Here is a 19,040-nt window from a genome sequence, read left to right on the forward strand (position 1 = left end):
TAGCATGGCAAGTAAGAATTTAAGCAGGTCCATTGGGCGACAGCTGATAAATATATCAAATGAGGTTACACTGAAAAAGAGAAACCTAAAAGAATAAAGAAAATATCATTACTTCACCAGTTTCACTGGTTGCCCGGCCCTTCATTACTGGCCAGAGGTATAAAAATTTATATCTGACTGCCTTTGACTTGATGAGCACAACAAACTGCAAGTTTTTTTGTGAGGAAACTTTGATGATTAAACCATGCAATGATACGTTCACTGAAGCACATTTTGTGTAAAGGAACAGCCTACAGGTGTCCTAAATGCCAACAGGCATTTAGGACACCAGAAAAACTGAATATACTGTACATACATTTAACTTACCGTATATTGTTAATTGAATGTTCATTCTCTATGCGATTTGTAAATGAACACACCACTCAGACATGTTCATGTTTCAGCGCATGATGAGACTCATGTGGTTGTTTGATGATTTTTTGATAAATTATAACAAAATATCTTCTCAGAGTTTTTACAAACCTGATTTATTGATCATTGTAAGCTTATAGGTGTATACTGCAATCTTGTCACTTAAAAACAAGTCGAATGGCCACAATTTTATGTTACCTGTTATGGAACTTGAAACTTGACACTGATACCCAAGACGGTGAAAAAAAGGTTCTTGTTTCCATGTTGCTCGGATCTAATTCAAACCAATTACACATCATCACTTCTTAATGTGGTGTTAAAAGGGTATGATCATTTCATGTTATTTTTTCGCTTAGATAGAGCATAGCAAGAAGCTGTTAAAGGCTCAATATCTTGAAAATGAGTGTGGATTGTGTTTTAGAAAGGTTATTAACTTGTAGATATGAATTAAGCAGTGTGAAAATATGCCACCACCATTCAAATAGCCTAGCAGGCTTATATTTACAACAAAGTAAGATTTTTTTTTTAATTTGCCATGTCAAAATGTTCATAGCCCATCCCCCTGCTTCTGAGCAGAGATTCTGAAGACAAGAGTATTGCGTGTCCCTAATTTTACAGTGGCGCTAGTAGTAAGCACATTCTGTTGTTGGCTACAGGAGGAAACACGAGAGTTATCACGCATTCACCACTTACGCTGTTTTTCCCGCTCCAGTGACAAAAAAATCAAGATATATTTACAGTAAAATGCAGACTGAGTTTCCTCGTTTACGGATGCCCCATAAATGTGTTGTTGTAACATTGATCCAAAAAGGGATACAAATGAAGTTTACATCTCTGTAGCAGCAACTTGCATGTTCCCAAACACATCTGCAAAGGGTTGTCAAGTAAAATAAAAACTGGCTATATATGGCAATACAGCCCTTGGCTTTCCTGGCTTTCCTTATGGTGTAGGCTGCTTTTCTCAAGCTTAAAGGCCTTCACATATCAGACATGTAAAATCAGTGCAATCTGCCTCTTAAGTCTGACATCATTAGCCATTTTTGGGTCCAAACTCCTCTTCAGTTCCCTAATTTAAACACTGCGACATCACAGAGTTAAAAACTGTCTTAATTCTTTCATCTTTAATAAAATGATCAATGTGGCTAACATCAGTTTAACATCCACACATCCATGAAAAACAGGATTTAGGAAGTTTAACATAGTTAGAAGTTAGAAGGGAGTTATCTCGCTAGTTTCCATCTAAAGATAATATATTGTACCAAGTTCTGACTGATGGATTTCTGAAAAATTAAAATGTACAGCTTTGCTATCATGAGTCGTGTCCAAATTCATGGGCTGCATCCTCCTGAGGACCCGGTCTTCGCGGTCTACGTGGGCCGGGTCCTCAGAAGGTCGGGTAGGCCGGAAGTAAACGGCGGTGAAATTGGACGGTCTAGCCTTCAGATTAGCGTCACCGCTGTCTCGGTGGAGTTTAATAAACTCAGCCGTCTGCTCCTAGCTATCTAAAATATAACAGGACACTGGCGTAAATTCTCAACAGTCTCATACTTCTGTTTAATCAGTTTTCTGTTTGACGTTTATTCAGCTGTGTGAAAACCACCCGGGGGATTAATAAAGTTTTATTTTATCTAATCTAATCTAATAACTTTAATCTCAGCCAAACCGATTTACTCACGAACATATAAAACACTGAAAAACGCCAAACAATAACATTTTTAGGTTGTCTAAGTGACTTATATATTACGTTTAACCCGAGTAGCGAAAGTCCGCGGTGATCTGAACATGATGTGCCGGGAGTTGTGCCGTTCTCAGCAGCTCCAGTGACTCTCGAGCTCTCGGCTACTTATCGAGCTGGTGGGTAACAGACGTCTCCAAAAACATCAGAGCACTTTTGCAAATATGCAATATCTTGATAAACTGAGCAGATATTTGAAGTTTACACAGCTACTTTCTCACCTGAAAATTTGTTAAAACTTTATTCTCTGACCCAGAAAGAGTAATAAGAGTAATATTAAAAACTTAGTAGCAGCCGCCATTGTTGAAAACTGGAATTGGCTGGGCCGCGCTATGAATTCTGGGATATGATGGGCCACGAAGGACACACCCAACCCATCCTTCAAATTCGGGGAAAAGGAGGACGCATTTGTCAGCTGCATTCGGAGGAGTCTACGAATTTGGACAGCCTCCGTCGCGTCTCTGTGACGCGTCGCTGCATCCCCCTGAGGCCTACAAATGCGACCTCAGGAGGATGCAGCCCATGAATTTGGACACGACCATGGTGTGTTATGTGGCTAGCTACAAAGCTACAGTTAGGATAATATAAACACATTAGCACAGTGAAGCTGGAGGATAAATGCTAACTTTTTTCCCCTCAATAAAAGTTAATGTGAGGGCCCTGATGGGAAGATCCAAATGCAATCGCATGGCAGGAAAAAGATGCTGAAATCTCCAGCACAAGGTAAGTCATTAATATAGTGCTGCATGGTTTGGATTACTTTCTATGAAAAGTTCTGATCTTCAGCTCCATGTACCCATTGAAAGATTTGTAAGTCTCAGAGTGATTCTTTTCTAACCTGTTCAAATATTTGTTGTCTGGCAAACAGTGAGGCAACGGGCTGTAGTTATATCGCAAGGTTTTACAAACTGAGCTTTAAAACATGCTGATGAATAGTGATGATAAAAACCCAGAGAGGCTCATTGACTATTCTTAGGGGGTTGTTCAGATTAGAGCAGGATATAAAGCATTAAAACACGTAAAAAAGACAGCGAGTCAAAAAGACAAAAGAGTCCTTCAGTTGATTCGTCACTCATCACATCAAGTTTTAAGACACCAAGGCTGCAATAACAAATGCTGAGTTTAAGTCTTCACAGCAGGACTTAACTAACTGATTGGTGATAGTATGGTGGTTTCAGCCATTGTTTATTTGTAGTCTTTGGTCAAAGCTACATGAGCTACCTGCCATGCCATCATGACTTACCCACTGACTTTCATCCCCATTCTGATGCTCAAGATGACATGCTGAAATTAAAATTGGCGGTGTAATGGTGTATGTCCATTCCTTCAGGACCACAATTCACTCATCTGATGGCTGCTTCCAGCAGAATAAGGTTCCATATAACAAGCACAAATCAAACTGGTTGCTTGAACATGTGAGTGAGTGCACTGTCACTAGATCTCAATCTAATAGAGCACCCTTTGGAATATGGTGGAGCTGGAGAGTCACATCAAGGATATGCAGCAAAAAATGTACCAGGTTTGATACAAAAAAAATCCAGAAAGAGACCTGTCCTTTACTGTTACTAAACATAGTGAAGCTGAAAACCAAAGAAAAGTTACTGAAAGAAACTACTGGGAGGTTTTTTGTTTTTTTTCATGTTCTTTGGATGTTTAAGCCGTCTTCATTTCCATGGCAACTCACTTCCAGAAATTTGACCTTCCTAGATTGCTTCCCTCAGGATTTGACGCACAGTGACCCTGACATTAATGCTTTAAGGAAGCATTATGTGTATGGTAAGGACACAACATGCAAACTAAAGCAACAGGAAGAGGGATTATTACTCAAGAATCAGTCGTATCAAGGCTGTTTTGACACCTTTTTAAGGTAAAATATTTTAAGCAGAAAATGGGACCTGATAACAGGAAAAATCTCGCTATGTTCAAAGAAATAAAAAAAAAATTAGGAAAAACTAAATTGTACCTCATGAATGCACTGTGCTCTCAAAATAAAGGGGCTGGCTTCCTTTTTTTTTACACTAAATTATTAAGGAAAAATGACCCAAGTGGGAATACATTTACAGCACACACATAGCTGCTGAGGCGATTATCCTGCACACAAATTAAGCATACACGTACTTAAAACATTTATTGCAGTAGCTGTATACCTGTAGAGTAGTAACAAGGATTAACTGTTCAGTATCTGTGTTGTCAAACACCCTCACGACTGACAAACAAACTGCGATAAGCAAATCACTCCATCCCACTTAACTTCATTATATTGTGACATAAATATGAAAGTGCTTTACAAACTGAATCTGTCCTTAATGCACAAATCAACGCTATTCCAACAAAGTAAAATGACACAAAAATGATCAAGTTAATTTTAAAAGCTATATCTTTTAGCATGCTTTTTTCCATTGTGTAATTTGCCCTCCATGCTGTGGAATAAAACAAACCTTTTCAGACAGTGGAATGACAGAAAATGGTCTCTCATGGTTAACCCATTATCTGCACATGCCTTTGTGTTTTTCTTCAGTATCATCTACTTGATTTTGTACTTTAACATGTGTGTGATTATGTCTCTAAATTTGGCAAACATTCAATGCGTAAGGCATTTGATTATCATACAGAATATTCTTTGTAGCCAACATGTTGTCATTGAAATAAGTACAATTCAGTATTTGAAGAAACATCATGAAGGCACAGTGATTAAAGTGTTATCTTAACCTGTGTTTTCTTATGTATGGAAAATAATAGTTTGTGTGGAAATAATACAGATATATACATATGCCAGGAAACTGCAGATACTACTGAGGGATTTTTCTCAGTCAAATCACAATTTGAATAAAATCTATACAGTAATAAGATCAACATTAGATAAAACATTTAGTCATTTACAAATATATTGCTATTTAATTTGTACTGAACACCTTCAAAACCAGTTTATGGAGAGCTTTCAGAGCTTTTCATTTTTATAATGCACATATTGAGCACTGACATCCTTCATACAAAACATTTTGCTTTTTTGTTTTTTGTTTGTTTGTGTTTTTCTTTTGTTTTTTTTAGAAAAAAAGATTTGGTTGTGGTTTTGCATTACTTGAAGAAAATTATTAAGAAATATGGGCAACACTGGGTATATTACGAGATGGAAAATTTGCTTCAAAATCAACAGTATTTTTTCCAAGAAATACATAAATGTCTTGTTGTTGTACATTTTCCCTTATTATAGAGCTCAGTCCAGCTAAAATCCCAAATTCTGATGACAAGGCATTATAATGATAACGGCCAAAAACTGTCCTATTCACTTTGGATATTACAGATACATGATAGTGGTTAATAAGTCTTATTTACAAACACAGAGACAATGACAGAATAAACAAGTGTTCACAAACAGTGTTAGAACAACACTTTCTGAAGTGTAATTCCATTTTCTTTGATTGTGTCGATTAAATATAGTCCTGAACAACTCAATAACAACCACACCACAAATATTTGTATATATTGGTCAGCCATGGTAGTTTTTTTTTTTTCCTTTCTTCTAATTTCTTTTAATTTATGCACGTCCCCGTGGCACTTGTCCAATTCACACTCAACAAAAAAACCTTGCTGAATGTTAAAGAAATCCATAGAGGATCACACACACAGTTTCCTCTAGAGCCATGGTAACACAGCATAAGCACTATTTTGTGACCACCATAGTAAATGTGGCTCTTACACTGCAGAAGCATCAACTTAAGCGTGAAGAACAGAAATAAGAGAGAAAAAATAAAATGGGGAGGAGCTCCGATGATTGCTCCGCCTGTTCACTGTGTCCAGATATAAGGACATCTAACAGCACAGAAGGAAAGTCCCTCTTATAGCTGCTGGTCCTTTGGGCTGTCTGGGCAAGAGGTTGGCTGGCAGGACTTGAGACTCACCAGTGGAATATCAGCCATGCCACTGCTGGTGAAGTGTCCCTCCCCACTTCCAAACTGCTTTCTGTCACCAAAATGCTCTGACCGCCCACTCTCATTTTTCCAGGTTCTGCTCAGAGTATGTCCATTGAGCAGTTTGTCCTTGGGACCCCACTCCCTCTGAGACCCGAAGCTGGTTACAGGTGACTTGGGCTGTTGGTATGTTCCCAGTGTTGGCGGCATCCAGCAGTTGTCTGAATGTCCCAGGACAAGGCACTCCTGTGTACACATCTCTGTAGCTTCCACTAGACCGCGTGGTCCAAGGGGGCCATCTAAAACAGAAGAACCAAAAAGAGAGTTGTTATATATTTTGCTGTTCTCGCTGAACATAAGGTTCTCCACTCCAGAATAGCCCAGAATATGAGAGGGGGAACTTCGTATACTTTAGTGATTCTGAAAACAAGCTAGGAATGTAACAGAAATGAGAAGGAGATGTGCTTTGGGGAACTGGGAGACATGGTAGTGCTATAGATCTTAGGAAAGCCACCGTCTGGCAGATTTAAAATTGTTTCTAATAGTCTTTATTATCTATTTGTTAATCTACACAGGTTTTTAAACACGTCAGCCAACGGTTATATTATAAGCTATTCAAAGGCATAGAAGTTCACTAATTCTTTATTGTAAATCATGTTGCTGTCTTCACTATAAATGATTTTCTGGAAATTAGCCTACCTCACTTCACCTAAACCGGGGGGTGGGGGGAAGAAAGTTGAAGGACAATTTGCATCACAACAAATCATCTTTCCTTGCCAGCTCTCTGCCACCATCTGGCTACTCCTTGGCTGAACATACATCACCATCAAACAGTAAATATTTCAGGTGGTATTTGTTGAAATCTCATTTGATAGAAAACATGCATAATGCATGAAACGTAATGGAATTCTCCCATTTGAATAAATCTCCTTCTTTGAATCAGTTTTATTTTCTTAAAATGAAAAACAAAGCAGTCATGTTTGTGTCATAGTATAGCAAGCATTAGTGGGTAATTAATTCATATGTTTTGTTTTTTTTCTGTTTTACCTAAAAGAGAAAATTATACCTATTTGTCCTAATTTGTCCCTTTGCTTCACAAACTGCTAATCAGCTGGTGCATCAGCTAAAAGGGGTTGCTTTTTGTTTTTGTTTTTTGCAAACCTGGGCATGAACTGCTTTTTCTCCTTCTTCATTTACATATATAAAATGTCAGATTAGTTATGTTACAAAGATATACCAGAAAATGGTATAGAGTGGTAAAACTTTTTTGCTAATTAAAGTTTAACTTAATATTCAAATGCCAGCATCAGTGAATGGTCAAAGCCTTGCTGCAATGTTTACAGTGTGCTAGTTCTACTGAGAATCCATAACAAACACTTTTGCCTTAGAATAACATCATCGCCTTAATGTTTTAGTCTGCTGACCTTTAAGGTCTGTATAACCTTTATCCTGTACCAATGTGATCAAAAAATTCAGCCGTAAACATTTCAAGCTCAGTTAAACATTTTGCATTGAAAGCAACCTTGCTGTACTTTACTTCTGGGATTAATTTTGAAAAACACTGGAAATGTCTAAGAACCAAACTCACTACATCGGGCAGCTATTTTTATATTGAAACTGTTTTTTGTGAGCTCTGTCAAAGACTTCTAGATGGATCAATATAATAACAATACAATAATTAGTAAATGTTAATGCTAAAATGCAATTGTGTGTATGTTTAGCACTGACCTTTAAGGGATTTTGATGCATAAAACACCCACTTCATATAAAATATTGAGTCTGTAGTTCAAATTGCGATTTCATATTTTCAAAGTTGATGTTGAGGTAACTGTAATCTAACATGATAGTCTTGGATTATGCAACACAGCATACAAATTGACATTTACATTTTTTATATTTGGAGATTCACATATTGTTTGTTTCTGACAGTCACTGCTTGGCCTATAAACCTTTCTATAAAGCTCATCTTGGGCAAAAATAAAACTGTTTTGCATGAGGAGAGCAATTTTTTCATATTGCTATAATTATTCATGTCTTCTGATCCAAATGGGAACATTTTCTCATACTCCACTAAGCCTCGCTTCTTTAATACTGCTTTCTGACTTTTACAGCACATACTGCAAAATGATGTGAAGAAAGCAGAAGCAGGAGTCAGTCACTCTTCTGCGTGAATGTAGAGTCCATCACAATAACAGGCACCGATAACTGGCATGTGAGGAGTATAACCAAGATACACATTATCATAGTTGCATGAAGAACCACAGAGAGCAATAATACATGGTACCCAGGAGACGGCAAGATGAATTCCTCAAATGAAATTGTAGATGAGTGAGTAGATATCTGGGGAACTCTTAAGGAAGAGAGATGGTAAGAAGGAAAAACGGCGTGTACATATACAGTACATGCTGTGCAGTTGAGAACAAATGAACAAGAAAGAAGGCTCACATTTGCATCTACTTTTTTTAATAAGATAATAATGACGACATTAAAATCCTTATGTCTCTGATGGCATTTCTTCTAACTTTGCAATCACTGGACACTTGAGAAATAATAATGTAATAACACAAGGTTGTAAATTAGACTATATACATATGATGAATTTGGACTTTGTGTATTGATTACAGCAGGATCAAATGACTGTAATGTCTATGTTTCCTGTTTAATTTTGATTCCTTTTTTAACAAAGCAGAGTCCGTCATTAATCAAGAACACTTTGTGCTTTGCTTTTCCCCTGGTGTAATAAACATGACCATTTGCATGCAGATTGGTACAATCAGTGGCCCCAGTGGGCAGCAGAGGATAATTTGAATCAGCCATTTTCACCGTTAATCTCTGTATACCTGCTGTTTGAGAAAATGCAGAGACAAAGCCTGATTGAAAAGACCACTTGAGGTATAGAGCTGATAGGTTACAAAATCTATTCATATACAAGAGTCTTATAATACCGGCCTGTAATTCCCATACAGGGAAAGCAAATGAGTAGGGAAGTCAAAATAAATTGGTTATCTAAATATAAAGGATAAAAGATTGAAATGTCCACACTCCACTGTACCCCAAGAGATGCTATGGAAAATACAGTAACATGACCATACATTGCAAAATAAAGCAATCCAATAAAACATATGACAGGATTATCAGAACACTGTTCCTTCAGGTTTTTATTTTTTTTTAAATATTTATCTGAGGCACTGTTAGTAAAGCAACATATTTAAACTTCAGCAACAACTCCAGGATATCACTTCTCTATTACCAGCTTAATAAAAGTTCTGTGGTATATCACTCTCCAGGAGCCCGACTCCACACTTCCAAAAATGAAAGAAATGGAGAGTATTTAAAACTCCAACTCAGCAGACCAATTTCAAACAAAACCAAAACACCAGCAATCCTTCTTTACTGGCTCCCCATTGATGCACGCACCTGAATGGAGCCCTGTTCTTAAGTGTGCAGAAATATGTGAGTCTGTTTAATTGAAAGTACACTGTAAGAGCAGGAATTTTATCCCATTAGTCCACGTTGCCCTGGAGAAGACTTTTTGACACTGCAAGAGAATGTCTCCTCTTTGAGTGGGTGAAACCCATTTATTAAGAACAAAACCCTCATTTTAGCCAGCATTATTATTTTTCTTTATATTTTATAATACTTTTTGTCATGTCCTTTTTTTTGCTGGACCATTCACAGTTTCCATATCCATAATCAATATGCACACGTAGTTAATTATGCATTTTTAAAAATAATTTCTTTTCCTTTCATTGCTCTTTATTTTAATCTTACCTGTTGATCGGGCTCAATTACCGAACTGAATAACACTGACTACCAGCACTTATTAGCTGCTAACTTTTTCTGATTATCTTGTTCCGAAGAAAAGCTTCCTTTTTTGCCTCATTACCTTCTGACTTCCCAACTCTGTTCTCAGAGTTACATCTCATGTCATGTATTACAATTTGGAGTGGGCTGGTGATGGACCATATAATTCATGATACCCAGTTTCCTATTTGGATTGTAATTCATTTAAACATTCTTGCATAATAACATGGCTGCACATGCCAAATGTGTAATAAAAAAACCTGTCACTGGTGAATGGGAATACTCCAGAGGATGTCAAATCTTGTTACTCCTACTGAATCCTGAAGAGCGCTGGACGGACGAAAGGCACCAATAAACCATAACGTCACAACATCAACAGACCCAGTATGAATTCCTTTTGTGACTTGTGAAGTAATTGTAGAGAAAATACACCTCAGTGTGTATTTTGTACCTTAGCTAAAGTTTTGCTATAAACATAGCTTTCCTAAGTCACAGAGAAGTTTTTTTAATATACTGATGTTATGAACAAATAGATAGAGAAACAGAATTGTTTTCCGAATCTCCTGCCTAACATTATTGAGCTTTTGTTCATGTTTTTTTTTTTTTTATACAGACAATTGTGAAAAATATTGCGAAAAACGTGTCATTTGGAAACAAAAACAAAATACCCTAAGCTTTTTTAAGCTTTTTAATTCAGCTGATTTCACAAGCACATGGCTCTACTGCATAAATAAGGAGTATAGAGTATATGTAAATTAATGTTCCTTTCATTCATACAAAATTGTTTTCACATTATTTATTTCTACTTTATCTCTGCATAGTGTGTTGCTCATGGTTACTGTGCTCAGGAAGTCAAATTCCTCCCTGTGCGTACACACACACACACACACACACACACACACACAAACGCACAAAGAAGCAAATAGCCGGTGGCTTGTGTTTGGTGCAGAGCCCCTGAGTACTTTAAATAACATTGAGGCACAGGTGTTGAGGAATGCAAGGGATTCAGAACTGTGTCAGATGGTGCTGACTTTTGCTTACAGCGCTGTGCAAATGTTGCAGATGTCCACAAAGACAGATACCTTAAAGACAAAGAAACCATTAGATTGCCTCCTGATACAATGTCATTAGGCTGTGCTAAGGGCTGGTGTGCTTAATTCTGCGGAAGCTGTGGAATAAATGTGAGGTACAAGAAATAGCTGTTTAACGATGGACACTTTGGCCAAAAAAAGTATTTACATGCCTCTCTTTCTCTCCTCCCACTCAGCATCAAAAGATCACAGAGGTTACAGAGGAGGAGAGAATCATCCTTATTTTTGACCAGAGGTTGTTTGCAACTATAAGGGAGTCGTGTTTTAGTCTTCTGGCTATTACTAATGAGATAACATTTGGCTAATTAATTGGATGCACACTATCAGTGCTGATGTGCCAGTCCCACACCAACAACTCACAGCCTTGAGAATGGCAAGGGGGAACGGGTGGAGAGGGAATGAGAGTGATTGAGTGTGGGGGATTTAGTGTCCACAGGGCTTGTTTATTTATCCATGCTGTTAAGCATGCCCAGATGTTGTTATTTGGGGATGAATGAGGCTTTGTTTTAGTCCAGCACGGAGGCTAAAAGTTCCATAGTGCTGTTTTTCCACAACCACTCAAAAACCCTCAAGATATGTCAGAGAGATTTATTCTGTATGCTTCTGGTGTAAGTTTTTTCTTTGTGACCCTTTTATCTTCTACTACTATGGATATATACGCATGCCACCTTTCCATCACTGTGCACACCAAGGCATGTAATGGCACACAATGTTATAAACATAACCAATACATAAAGATCCGTCCTGTAGTAAAAGTATATATATATATATAAATATTGTAAATAGCCTGGGGAAATGTGTGAGTCTTATAGTGGTTGGTAACCAACGAGGCATAGAATCACAGCTTCATACTGCTATGCAGCAAATTTGAAAACAGGCCCTGTGATCTACAGTAAAGGCTATCTAGGGTTGGATAGATATAATAGTGAGTGGAGCAGAACAGAGCAAAACACTGGATGCATTCTCCTGAGAATACCAGTCTGGCTGATGGATCCTTTCTAGTGCTCCCTTTGAGGCCAGCAAGAAGCTTCTCATGAGAGGAGATGAAGCGCAGGATGGAGTCAAAATAGAAAAAAAGACAAAGTTTGAGAATGGAAGTGAAGGGTGGTCAGATAAAAAAATTGAAGGGGAGCGAAGAAAAATAAAAGGGAAGTGAAGGTGAGCAATAGTAAGAAAAAAAAAACACAAAGCCTGTCAAAAAATGACTATCATTTACATAATTTTCCATGATCAGTGGTAAATATTATTATCTTAGACCTCACTTAAAGCTATTCTCAGATCAATTTGTAATTCAAATTTTCAGTTAAAGCTACTCTCTCTCTCGACCAGACTTTTTTAATGTCAGCTGTACAGTATGGTGTGTGAAGAAATATGTGTGCAATTGAACTTTGTGTGTTTCTTGGAAAAGAACCTCGAGAAGTGTAATTAGCATTTTCCCTCCTTTTCACTTTTCAAAGAATAAGTCTCTTAACCTCCTATTTGCTCCTGTTCATTCTTCCAATATGTGCCCTGGACTATGGTTTGCCTGATTAGTAAGATTAATGATGATTTGGAAGCACACTAAAGTGGTAATTCTACAGTAGCATGGCTTGTTGCTTAAATGGCCTAGAGTGCTTTAAAACAGCATGCGGTCTGATAGCTCGCATTACCAAGTAACATAAATTACAAATTACAAGTTTCCTTCAACAAATCAACACGTGAGAGCATTTGGTGAGCATTTTCATTTTTCACCTCTGTTAAAAACTCAATTAAACTCCTTGGCATGATATAAAGGTTTAAATCTGGAGCTACTAAGCCTTAGTGAAAAAGAGAGTTATCTTAGAAAAAGTTATTTCAGCTTCTTTCGACTTCCCAACATTCTGCTTTAACTGCTAAGCCTTACAATAACTAATTCTATAATCACATACCATATTTGTTATTCCTCTTTTTGCTCTTACATGTTCTACATGACTCTCTAAAAGTGATACAACAGATACTATTAAAATCATCTGGGCTCTCACACTTGGAAAACAAGTTTAAGGTTACTGGAGTAATACCACAGGGACAATACAAAAGATGTTGAGCTTTTTTTTTGTCCATCTACTGTACACCACAAATTTCTGGTCCGTGCCACCTACAACCAGTCTTAGCTGAAACTGCTTTTCACAGTGCAGCACTTGTGAGAAGAGAATTGGATTGTAGACACATGAAGAGCTTTGGCAGTGTGGGAAAGCAAAATAAATTTCCTCAAAGTCTGAAATACATTTGGGGGCAGCACGGTGGTGCGGTTAGCGCTGTTGCATCACAGCAAGAAGGCCCTGAGTTCGACTCCACCAACTAGCTGGGGTCTTTCTGTGTGAAGTTTGCATGTTCTCCCCCGTGTCTCCTCCCACAGTCTGAAGACGTGGTTAACTGGTGATTGTGATTGTAAATGGTTGTCTGCCCTATGTGTCTCACCCTATGACAGCTGGGCGAGGCACACGGCAACCCTAAATTTGAATTGGATAAGCAAAAAAGAATGATCGAATGGCTGAAAGACAAATGACCTTCTGAGACCAGAGTCTCCATTCAAGATTTCCAAAAAAATCAAAATATTTGATTTTTATATGAATGGAACCAAAATGCATTTTCATGTCTTCCGATATTTGCCTTAATACTATACATATGCACAGCAAACGTCAACCCCCAGAGCAACACTGGCACCAGATATCGACAACTGACAAACTTACCTCTACTGAATTTTTGGAAATAAATATATTCCTAGAGGAATAAGTAACTGAGAATGCGAGTAAGCACAGTGAAAATATGCTGAAGCTGCATTTGGAGACGTGGTGAGATTTCCATATTAAAAACAAACTGTGCTGTGCTGATAACATAGAGAGTTGGGGAAAAGAAGGGCAGATTAGACTGTTGTTGTTGAGCTCTCTTAAGTGCATGCAGCAGACCATACGTACAGTATCAGCTCGGGGAAGCAACACTGTTCTTTGTGACGACGAAGAAGAAAAGGTACCGACAAGGAATTAATAAACTGGTGAAAAACCGCTGTTTGGCCTGGAGGCAACAGTAAAAAGGGATGATGAGGACTGAACTAAATTTCACTGTAGAAAACACCTTACATCCTATTTATATTGAGATCCAAAACACCTCAGCATCTGCACTTTTGTAACTGTTAGGCTGTACATCGCACTATGACCCAGGGTAAGGATGAGTACTAGGTTTGGGACCAAATACAACTATAGTGCAAGTTAAAGAAAGATTATTTAAGGAAGGATCTCTACATTACACTGCAGAAAGCGACTCTTTTCTACACTGGAAAATTCAAAATATTTTTAATCTTCTGTTGTAATGTTGCATGCGGATTCTTTGCATGACACATAACATAGTTACCTGTGTAATGTAACTATGAGGTTAATTTATTCACTTCACTCTTACTCACTTTTTCATGCTCAGATGACATAAACATTCATGAGTTAAGACTCGATGACAGTAATTTAAATTTTGAGTTCAGTTGGAGAAAATTGCTTGACATCCAATTTAGGATTTCACACCATTATTAATCAATCTCAGCATATCTGGATAGGATAATTTAATGGGCAAATATATCTTTGTGTCATCAGCATAAAAATGAGACATCAGCATTTTGAGATAAAAAGGTCATTTAGAAACTGGCCTATAATTTTAAAGGAAAAAGGGATCTAGCCCAAGTCTTCGGGAACAAACTACTTAACAAGGAAATATTATAAATACTAAGAAGACTGGGTTCAATAGTATATATTACTTCAAGTAAAAAGAAGGCAGTATATATTTTGTTAAGTTTTGTGGCTATTATACATGGTTATGCTGAGGATATGTCGGCCAGTTTCCACTGATAAATGCCTTTTGGTTAAACTGTCAGCAAGGAATTTGCATTTGCACTGTTAAATTTTTATATAACTTAAACAAGCAGCTGTTTTTTATGTGCATTAAGTGAAAATACGTTGATTTTTTTTTTGCACGAATAAAGTTGTGGAGTTGTAAAGTATTTTGTCAAGTGTCAATTATATCGTCAGTTATATCGTTATCGCAAATTTTCAAATGTATATCGTGACAAATATTTTTGGTCATATCGCCCTGCTCTAATTGTAAGATCAGCATATATAATGCTACATTGTCAAACGGGACTGTGACCTAGCTTTTGCTGGTATTTCTTGTTATACTGCTTCTGTGGTCAACTTTCACTGTGGGCGGGGCCCAGGCCACTGCTCCACAGACAGCCAAAGAATATGTGTTAGGGCTAACAAGCGCTTTTTGTTGTAAGAATCATTTGTAGTACAACGTTTAGAAGAATAATTTCAAATGCAGATTGTTTCAAAGCTGCACTTTACAGCACTGCTGTAGATACATTAACATTAACAGAAAAAGACAGAGGAAGCAAAAAATGGCTAACTAGCTAAAGCTAACTGAAAGTATAACAGAGAGATGGACTTTATAATTCTTTGCTAATGTTTAATTTTATTACCAGAACCTAAGAGTATATTATTGTTGTAGTTTTTATTAATTTTCTTTAAAGTATTACTATAATTTTTACTGTTTTAGTTTTTAGTTTTTTTTTTGACGACATGACATACCGTAAACCTACATAACTGCCAAAAAAATCCTTAAAGGATATATGATGCTAATTTCTGGTCATGCCTAGTGTGACTTGATATGTTACCTTGTGCACACTTACAATTACAGAAAGTGTTATATTATGTGGTTTTTTTATATATATATTATGAAGTTCATAGGGTTTTAAGACAAATGCTGCATATCTTTCTTACTAAACTATACTGTACTATACAATTTTTTTACAGAAAATTATTTTACTTTTGACAGCACTGCTATCTCTAATATAAGTAACACATATAACCCCCCAAAAAGTACCAAAAGAAATCCCATCAATACCAGAAAAAAAACACCAAAGACAAAGCGCATTATTCATGATTATTGAGCAATGAATAGTTAAAGGGTTGCTAATGACAAATTTGCTGGAAGCATTCTAGCTTTGGAACAATAATGTCATTTTTCAGCAGTAGGCCTAATTAATTACAGTTTATCTGTCTGAACACCCAAATCTGAATGGTTAAATTAAGTCAGCTGTGCTACTGAAATGATTCTTTGTAGGGCACTGAGATAAGAAAATCCCTAATCCTTTCGCATAGTTATTCTTTCTTAAGATTCTTGAGTTTAAACAACTGATTTTCTTATTTTATTTAAGAATTATATTAGCTAAATACACAGTACCATAATGATTTAATTGAACAAAGACTTGTTTTTAAATTTCTTTTCATTTTTTTAAATTCTACCTTGTTAGTAATTCACTTTCTTTATTAAGTTCTTGTGCAAGGCAGTGTAAATACAAAGTTTGGTACGGTCCTGTGGAAGTGTTTAGTCGCCATGACAACAATTGGCATATGTAACTGATTTCATCTCCTTCTTTAATCTTCTACTACATAAAACTAAGTCACTGACCTTTTAATATGATTTCTCATCTAAGACAGTGAGTATCTCAACAGTGACACAGATGCATTTATTCATATTTTATATTACTATAGCTGATTACAATAACAAATAAAGTATGTGATGATAAATACAGTTTTCACAGTTGCCTCTTGCAGTCTAGTGAACAAATTTTATGGCAGGAGAGAATAAATTTTATTAAGCCAATTTTCTGGAAAACGCTTGGACAAATTGGTGCCCTGACAGTCCAAATATCAATTATTGAGGGACATAAATATATTACAATCATGTCCTCAAACACACATACAAAAAACCCACTCAGATGATGGTTATTATGTTGCCATATGACGAATAGATTTCCAATTGAAAACAAGAGCATAATCTTTTAATTAGTGTGGGCTTGCTGTGCTTTTAATGATGTAAGTAATGTAACATACAGATAATGATCAAGTTGACCCCATAAAAAAGTAATAGTGCACCAAGGCCCTAATTCTCTTTCCTGTATTAAAGAAGACATTAGAAAATAAAAACTAAATGAAAGAAAATAATGACTGCTTCAGTGTAGCTCAGCGGTTCAGTTCAGTTGCTTCACGGCGTGCCATAATGCAGCGTGTCTTTATGTTTTTGTTTGTGATGTGGATCTTTGTGTTATGTAGTGAGTATTGATTTTAATCTTGAAGGAATAAGAAGAAAACAAATTGTCACTGGCAGCACAATCGCTATGTATTACATTTCATGTGAGCCAAAAAAATTGGTTTAGTGGTGTGCAACAGTGTAAACTACTGGTAATCAGCATCTCAAATTGTATGTACTGAAACAATATTCAGCAAGTAGATTATTACGAATTGAAGCAGCCATTAGAATAAGAATAAACTTCAAAGTTGGGAGGTACAATTTACAGATATTATTCACCTAATTCACATTAAAGAGTCTCTCCTGAGAGTTGTGTTTAAAACTGATTCTTCTATACTAGCTAAGGTATTTAGAATTGCAATACATTTGATTAACATATGTCAAAGATTTTATTCTGTTTAATAATATTAGATAAACTTATATTCAAAAATGTCAGATGTCAAAACTCGCTCTATATATATTCAAAACTCAAAATGTCGGTCTGTCTGTGAACTTCTCTCAGGAGCTGAAAACACATTTGCTTGTCAGGCAAAAGGTTACTGGTTTAATTCCAGCTAGAGAAGACACAAATCGCCTTTGGTGAACCCTTGTGTAGGGGAGTATCTGTAGCAGCATCATGTTACCAAGCAACATGCTAATATCACAGACCAAATAATGCCATAGCATGTATAACTAATAAGCCTCTTTTTTTTAATAAAACACTGCATTTCCATCCATTTCTACAATTTTCAGTCTTACTTTGCTCTTTGCTTAAGTTGGCACAGTACTTTTGTAAAGGCATGAAATGTTGCTTGTAAAAATATAATCAAATAACCATTGACAATCAGATGCATAACATAATTTGTAGGAGACTGGGTTGAACTCTGTGGTTTACTGCAGTGCATGCATTAGGTTATATTGCAATTTTCTTTCATGGCTCCCCACAAAACTTGTACCTCAATAACATTCATTGCCTTTCATCATATATTTTACAATGTGTTGTAAAGCCATAATTATGTTTCATTAATTAATCATTAATACACACACACACACACACACACACACACACACACACACACACACACTTCTTTTCTTAAGTCGCTAAAACTGGGTAAATCTTTTGGCAACTCTTTATAACTTATAGCTTCATCTCGTGATATAAAGCGCAGGTTTGCATGTCAATTCCGTTAAAGTATGTAACAAGCTACTGAAGGGCACAGCAGGTCCAGTGAATGCTCATTTGCAGAGATACAGCAAGTGGGTAGCACAAAAAATTAAAATGGATGGGGGTGGGGTGGGTGGGAGGCATAGACTGTAATGACAGAAAGACATGTAATTCTCTGTGTTGATCAGTACCTGGAGCCTGAAGGAATTTGATAATAAAACAGAATTTGTTAATCCCAGGAGAGCTCTGTAATTGCAATATTGAGGTACATCTCCTCTCTGTTAATAACTGTAATTTCAGACAACGTTCTGCCTACATATACATTTATTCATAATTACCTGAGGGAGAGGACAGTGCCATAGTGTCTATTAAAATGTTCTGAATCAAATGGAAATAATGTATGCTTGAAAACTTGTGGCCCATAATCTATGATTTTGTATAAAACTTCAGCTCTTTTTTTTATTATTTCCAAGGTCACCTATATACTGTATGGATTATTCATTTCATGCAGATTACTTCAAAGTAACTGCATGCTATTTGTGCTCTTGGCATTAACAGTGTATTGCTACTTGTTTTTGGTCCCTCACATCTAAACATAAGCTTGTAGCTACATCATACCATGTACTTCGCAATGATTTCTACCTGTTAAATAAGCAAATGTGTCAAAATTTGCAAGTTGTTCAGGCATTAAATTGGCAGTGACAAAAAAGTTAGCACCTCCTCTTCAACTGTGAGAACCGTCTGCCTCGGCTACAGTGGCGTTAAGGTGTTAACAAAAATTGGCAGTTATATATTTAAAGCCACTGGATCACATGAAGCTGTGTCCTTAGTAGTAGAAAATAATATTAGAAATGTAC

At 36.6% G+C, this 19,040-nt stretch overlaps 1 protein-coding gene across 2 annotated transcripts in view; it reads right to left on the reverse strand.

Moving 5' to 3' along the window:
* Positions 1-4,263: 4,263 nt before the first annotated feature.
* Positions 4,264-19,040, reverse strand: part of pcdh9 (protocadherin 9) — a 191,179-nt gene continuing 176,402 nt past the window's right edge. For both annotated transcript variants that reach the window (XM_035907867.2, XM_006780362.2), the window contains exon 5: positions 4,264-6,353. In XM_035907867.2, the coding sequence (XP_035763760.2) occupies positions 5,983-6,353 (371 nt within the window). In that variant the 3' untranslated portion in view covers positions 4,264-5,982. The remainder of the gene's footprint in view (positions 6,354-19,040) is intronic.

Source organism: Neolamprologus brichardi, chromosome 1, assembly GCF_056152115.1.
Source record: "Neolamprologus brichardi isolate AB-2024 chromosome 1, ASM5615211v1, whole genome shotgun sequence".
NCBI classification, from domain to species: domain Eukaryota; kingdom Metazoa; phylum Chordata; class Actinopteri; order Cichliformes; family Cichlidae; genus Neolamprologus; species Neolamprologus brichardi.